The sequence below is a fragment of the Nansenia antarctica genome (genome assembly GCF_963989245.1).
Source record: "Nansenia antarctica genome assembly, chromosome: 16".
Classification (NCBI taxonomy): Eukaryota; Metazoa; Chordata; class Actinopteri; order Argentiniformes; family Microstomatidae; genus Nansenia; species Nansenia antarctica.
Window position 1 is genome coordinate 27,814,311 of NC_137686.1, and position 7,500 is coordinate 27,821,810.

Genomic DNA, 7,500 nt, shown 5'->3' on the forward strand with positions numbered 1-7,500 from the left:
GGAGAAACTATGCAACGTTACTGTGTTATTACCATATTATTAATATATTATTATCATATTATTACTGTTGTTAACACTTTACTCAATGTTGTAATAGGAAGTGCAATATATGGTTTGTTATTAATATTCCATTCTATGTGACAGCATTGTGACTACTAACTACCAGTTAACTAACTACCTACCAGTTGGCTAGTATGACCAGTCAGACAGTAGCTGACCAGCTCAGAGTATTACCATGTACTCCATGTAGAAGAAATTATGATGTATTTTTGTTTGTTTTTTGCCTTATTGACGATGCTGCCTTTAGTATGGAGGAGCACGCCTAACAGCTAGGCCTCGCTTTCTGTTCTGTGTTACTGAACTCAAGTTGTGTTTGTTTGTGATGATCGCACCTTCTGATTATGAATCAGGGTGGGGGTGTAGCAATGTTTTTGGTTGAGGGTTGGGGGGTTTGCGCTATATCGACGGCAAAGCGAAAACTTTTTTCCCTATTCATAAAACATTCGGGGCCTGACGATGGCATTGGCCCAGAGTAAACAGGTCACAGAGTGTAACTATGGTGATTATCTGTTTTTATTAAAAGTATGTTCCAACACCCGGACACAACACACACAAGACCACGTTTCTTTTTTTCTTCTTAAATTATTTTTTAATTTCTTGTGTACACTAAAAGTAAAATTTACACACTTAAAGTCTGAAAACAGCCCGGACATGCACAATAGATATAACCTTTTTACAACAGGGTCTTCAAGTGATTCATTTTTTCCATAGGAATTTTCCCGTACATTTTACAGTCCATAGTGTGACCGCTCACAGTCCTACAGCCACAGTCTCCTATGGATACATCCATGATACAGCCATGTCTCCTAGGGAACAGCCGTGTCTCCTAGGGAACAGCCGTGTCTCCTAGGGAACAGCCGTGTCTCCTAGGGAACAGCCGTGTCTCCTAGGGAACAGCCGTGTCTCCTAGGGAACAGCCATGTAATCTAGGATTAGGATACATCTGTGTCACCTAGGGAACAGCCATGTCTCCTAGGATACGTCTGTGTTACCTAGGATACGTCTGTGTCTCCTAGGATACGTCCGTGTTACCTAGGATACGTCCGTGTCACCTAGGAAACAGCCGTGTCACCTAGGAAACAGCCGTGTCACCTAGGAAACAGCCGTGTCATCTTTACAATGTGCAAAGTCCTCCAGGGAGATGACAGGCTCAGTGGTTCTGACAAAACAACAAAACCAACGCAACTAAAAGATAAAGAGGATGACTGACAGCAAAACAGAAACAACAACAAAAAAGCACTTCATTATAATAGTGGGTATGTGTATGTGTGTGTGTGTAGAGTGCTCTCCATAATTATTGATACACGTGGTTTTGTTAATTATTTCTTGATGACAGTTTTTTTTCTTCTTCTCAGAATTAATTTACTTCACTTAAAGGTTGTTCAGTGTGACATTAAGCTGATTTACCAAAAGGTACATTTTTAAAAAACTTTTTTAATCTTTACAAGGGGTGCTTATAATTGTGGAGGGCACTGTATGTATGTGTGTGTGTGTGTGTGTGTGTGTGTGTGTGTGTGTGTGTGTGTGTAGGTATGTGACTCGTTTACACAGAAGCAGAAATTGGTCCCTTATTCCCTTATAAAGTAGGTAAACCGTCGCCCGTTACTCTTTACTCAGGCTACACACACAGTCATGATTCCATCCAGTGTTCTTCAGTGTCAGTGGTTTAAACCAATAAAATCACCCCTTCTTACTACCCCCCCCCCTCCCCTAACCCCTACCCCCTACCTCCGCTACCCCCCCCCCCCCCCCTCTCAAAAAAGCAAAGAAACTAACAAAAAACATAACGAAGTGGATAGATATCAGAGAGTCGTGGATAATACAGAATCGCATCGGACGAACTCAGTGAGTTGAGATGACAGTTCGGACAGAGGCCATGTCGGCACATTCCCAAGGTTCTACAGCCGGAACACTCTAGAACGCACCGTCTCTGGAATCTTTAGAATTTAGAATGTAGAATGTTCTAGTCGTGGTGGAACGTTCGCAATCGCTACCAACTCAAGGTTAGGGACAGAGGTCTAGGTAGGCCTTACGCATGTCAAACAGGACCAAACTAAAATAAACACAAAATCTGAAAGGTTGTTGACATAACAGAGGGGGGGCGGGGGGTGGAGGGGGGGGGACACAGATACAGTCAGCTGGATTTTGCAGGCAGTGTGGTTTCAAGTCGTTATATATTTATATATATATTTTTTTGTATATATTTATATTTGTATAAGTATATATTCATGTTCCACTTCACTTTATTCAAGCCCCGCGTTTAAGAGAACTTTAACCAGTGTTTGATCATCTTCACACACAGACATGTAGACACACACACACACACACACACACGCACATGCACACAAACGGACACACAAACACACACACACATACATACGAACGCACACAAACGCCCACACTCAGGCACTCACACACACACACACACACACACACACACACACACACGCACATGCACACAAACGGCCACACACACACACACACACATACATACGAACACACACAAACGCCCACACTCAGGCACTCTCACACACACACACACACACACACACACGCACATGCACACAAACGGCCACACACACACACACACACACACATACATACGAACACACACAAACGCCCACACTCAGGCACTCACACACACACACACACACACACACACACACACGTACACACACACACACACACGTACACACACACACACACACGTACACACACACGTACACACACACACACACACACACACACACACACACACGTACACACACACTCAGGCACTCACACACGCACACACGTACACACACACACACACACGTACACACACACACACACACACACACACACACACACACCATCAGAAACAAAAGGGGAGGAGTAATGAAACAAGTCAGTTCCTGATTATGTACACGCCCTCCCCCTGTATAAACACACAACTTCCAGGACCTTCCGTCTATAAATTAACACGTTAACATGTCTTAAATACGCTCTCTCTCTGTTCTGCTGCTGTACGCTGGCAGGGCAGGCCCAGGCCAGGCCCGGGTCAGACTTCACTTGATTTAAAAAAAAAAAAAAAGATGTTTTAAAAAAAATAAGAAAATAATAATAAGAAGAAAACAAAGCAAATAAAAGTAGGAAGAAAAAAAAACTGAAGCTAAGCAATGGCATGGGAGGAAGGAGGGAGGGAAGGAAGGAAGGAAAGGCGTCACAAAGTGAGGGACAGACGGACAGAGAGAGGAAGAGGAGGAGAAGAACGCAGGGTTCGTCCCAACTGTCTGAGGCGGCGTCTCTCCTCTATCAGACCCTCACAGACAGACGGAGAGGTCAAAGGTCAAAGGAGGGGAGACGAGGAGAGGAGACAAGGAGAGGAGACGAGGAGAGGAGACAAGGAGAGGAGACAAGGAGAGGAGACAAGGAGAGGACGCCAGTTTGGACTACCGGGCCGCAACCGTAGTGTTTCAGTGTTTCAGTCGGGCGTAGGGGTCAGGGGTCAAGGGGTCAGGGTCAGTTGGGAGTAGGGTCACAGTCAGGGGTCAACCGGGTGTAGGGTCAGCAGGGGTCATGGTTGTTATCATCAGGGTCGGTTGGGCGTGTGGGGTCAGGGTCAGACGGGTGTAGGAATCATGGTTATCGTAGGGTTAGAGGTCAGGGGTCACGGTCGAGGTTGGAGGTGCAGCCCAGGGGGGTGAGGGTGGTGGGGAACATCAGGACCTTGGCGGTCATGAAGGAGAGGTCTGGCAGGCGCGAGATGACCTTGGACGCCTCCTCACTCAGGTTCTCCTCCTTACGGGGCTTCCTGTGGAGAGGGGGGGGACGACAAGATGGCCGTTAGGGAGGGAGGGAGAGAGAGAGAAAGAGAGACAGAGCAAAACTCTGGAAAGAGTAGCCGCCGGCCGACTCCATCAGCACATGTCCAACCATGAGCTCTATGAGCCCCTCCAATCCAACCATGAGCTCTATGAGCCCCTCCAATCCGGCCTCAGATCACACCACAGCACGGAGACCGCCCTCATTAAGAGCACCAACCATCTCCTCATCCTACTGGACCTCTCCTGGTTCCAGTCCTACCTCTCCAACAGGGAACAGTTTGTCACCATCAATGGCTCGAGTTCCCCCCCCCAGCCTCAGTCAATCAAGGCGTGCCTCAAGGCTCGGTGCTTGGACCCCTCCTGTTCACCATCTACATGCTCCCCCTCGGCCAGATCATCTATCATCACTGCCTCCACTACCACTGCTACGCTGACGACACCCAAATCAGTCTCAGTCAGCACTACTCCATCCTCTCAGCTCCCCCCTCAGTCCCGTGTCAACTGCCTGCACGACATAAAAACCTGGATATCATTAAACCTTCCCAAACTCAACAGTAAGAAAACAGAGCTCATGGTTGTGGCACCCAAGGCGCTGCTCCGGAAGGTTGGGGACTTCGTCCTCGAGGTCGACGGCTGCTCCATCTCCCCATCTCCCGAAGTCCGCAACCTGGGTGTCATCCTTGACTCCACCCTCTCCTTCCAATCCCACATCAAGTCCGTCACCAAATCCGCCTTCTTCCACCTAAGGAACATTGCCAGACTCCGACCGTCACTCTCGGAGTCTGTTGCTGAAGGAGTCCCTGGTCCAAGCCTTGGTCACCTCCCGCCAAGACTACTGCAAGGTTCCCAACAAAACCCTGGACAGGCTCCAGTATGTCCAAAACTCCACTGCCAGGGTCCTCACTCACACAAAGCCCTGGCAGCACATCACCCCCCACCCTCACACCTCCACTGGCTTCCGGTCAAGTCCCGCATCTCCTACAAAATCCTCCTCCTCACCTACAAGTCCCTCCATGCCCGTGCCCCCCCAGTACTTATCCCACCTCCTACGCCAACATGCCCCTCCCCAGAACCTGCGGCCTTCAGACTCTGGCCTGCTTGCCCCCCCCCCGCGCACCAACCTGCGAACCTTCGGGGACAGAGCTTTTAGTGCGGCAGCCCCCACCCTCTGGAACTCTCTCCCTGCGGCGATCCGCAACATCCCGACCCTGGACGCCTTTAGAACGGCCCTCAAATCACACCTGGGCCTTCAGCCCCATGTTCTGTTGTTGTTTTGAGATACACACACACACACACACACACACACACCTGGTGGAGGTGGAGGTCTTCTCCATGGTGGACATCAGGCGGGCGAAGGCGTCGGCCACGCGGCTCCCCGACCCGCTGGACTCCATCTTGGCCGTGGTCAACTCATACAACTCTGGGTCCACCCCTACACACACACACACACACACACACACACACAACACACAGGGAGGGACACACACACACACACACACGCACGCACACAGGGACAGACACACAGACACACACGGAGAGAGACACACACACACACACACACACACACACACACAGGGAGAGACACACAGACACACACGGAGAGACATACACACACACACACACACACACGCACGCACACGCACACGCACATACAGTATATTACGGTCTGCAATCACACTAAAACCAAAAAGAAACTCATATAGATTCTGATTTAGTTTTGATTAGAATGTTGTGATTAGAATGTTGTGATTAGAATGTTGTGATTAGAACGTTGTGATTAGAACGTTGTGGTTCTGTGAGACAGTGTTAAATTAAGCAGAAGAAGAAGAGGAACAATTACAGGTCAGAAGAAGAACAGAAGAGGAAGCGTAGTCTGACAGCGAGGGGGCGTGTCATAGAGCTACATCCCTATAGGGGGCGGGACTTCCTATGAGCTGGGAGGGCGTCAGCCAATTGGATCAACACACCCACACCCACACACACACTCTCTTCTTCAATAGGTTCATCTTTCAATTGTTGAGGTTTTTTAGGTGCATAGCGCCCTCTACTGGGGCCCTGTGTTCTCTGAGGTGAGACACTGGCGCTGCATAGACCCTCCCACACAGCAGGGGGCAGTGTCTCTTAAGTCACTTACAACAGAATCACGCCCGTTCCACCCGCAGAAGATGGCGGCTCCCCATGTAATCACAGTTAACTCTGGGGGAGAGCGCCCTCTAGGGATGTAACTCTATGCCTGGGGGCCAGGGGGGGGAGGCTGGGGGAGGTCGAAATCGGAGGATGGGGGGGGCTCATGCATTCTAACGTACGGAACTGAATTCAGAACTTTTTCTTTTTTTTTTACATTCCGTGCACGCATCACAATGAGCCCGGCGACCTCCGATTTCTACCTCCCCCAGCCTCCCCCTTGGCCCCTCCCCCTGCGCCCCTGTCAGGTGACCTGCTGACCTGGGATGGAGGTGGAGCCACTGGGGCCCGAGTCCTCCACCGGCCCGAAGAAGTCCAGGTTGAGCAGAGAGGAGCCTCCGCTTGCTGCTAACACCCACATGCAACAAGACACACGGAGGCCGGAGAGAGTCGAGTAGTGACCAAGAGGGTCAACAGAGGGGGCAGGTCAGGGGGACCACAAGATTTCAAAAATGGCCGCCGTGGAGAGTCACGGTCCAACCAAGAGATTCAACATGGCCGGAGAGTCACAGACAGACCAAGAGATTCAACATGGTCGGAGAGTCACAGACAGACCAAGAGATTCAACATGGCCGGAGAGTCACAGACAGACCAAGAGATTCAACATGGCCGCCAGAGATTCACAGACAGACCAAGAGATTCAACATGGCCGGAGAGTCACAGACAGACCAAGAGAGTCAACATGGCCGGAGAGTCACAGACAGACCAAGAGAGTCAACATGGCCGGAGAGTCACAAACAGACCAAGAGATTCAACATGGCCGGAGAGTCACAGACAGACCAAGAGATTCAACATGGCCGGAGAGTCACAGACAGACCAAGAGATTCAACATGGTCGGAGAGTCACAAACCAAGAGATTCAACATGGTCGGAGAGTCACAAACCAAGAGATTCAACATGGTCGGAGAGTCACAGACAGACCAAGAGATTCAACATGGCCGCCGGAGAGTCACAGACAGACCAATTGATTCAACATGGCAGCCAGCAGGGGTGAGGGCCAGACAGGAGAGGGTTAACAGACAGAAGAGAGGAGGAGGAGGGGCAGGAAAGAGACAAACAGGAGGAGAAAAAGAAGAAGAAGAAGAAGAAGAGACATGCAGCTTGGTATTAGTCCCAGACAGAGAGCAGGGTTAAAGGTTAAAGGTCAACTGATGCTGACAGCTCCAACATCCACACCAGCCTAGCGTTGGTAGTGCATTAATCAGGCCAGTTCCCCAGACACAGATTAAAGATTAGTCCTGGATTGGTTTGTACTTGGCTAAAGCCCAGTTCACATCTAGGATCCGCAACGAGGTAGAGCCGGCGTCTAATGATCGCAAGGTTGGCAGATCGGCGGTTCGAGCCCCAGGCTGGCCACATGTCGAAGTGTCCTCAATGGGCAAGACACTGAGCCCCAAATTGCTCCCAGTGAGCGGGCCGGCCGGCGCCTTGCATGGTAGCTTGCCGCCATT

At 50.1% G+C, this 7,500-nt stretch overlaps 1 protein-coding gene across 1 annotated transcript in view; it reads right to left on the minus strand.

The window, feature by feature from the left end:
• Positions 1-3,357: 3,357 nt before the first annotated feature.
• aftpha (aftiphilin a) overlaps positions 3,358-7,500 on the minus strand; it is a gene marked incomplete at its 5' end in the record, with an annotated part of 13,186 nt that continues 9,043 nt past the window's right edge. The window contains 3 exons of the mRNA XM_080547126.1: positions 3,358-3,853; positions 5,175-5,298; positions 6,312-6,395. Of these exons, the coding sequence (XP_080403252.1) occupies positions 3,703-3,853; positions 5,175-5,298; positions 6,312-6,395 (359 nt within the window). The 3' untranslated portion in view covers positions 3,358-3,702. The remainder of the gene's footprint in view (positions 3,854-5,174; positions 5,299-6,311; positions 6,396-7,500) is intronic.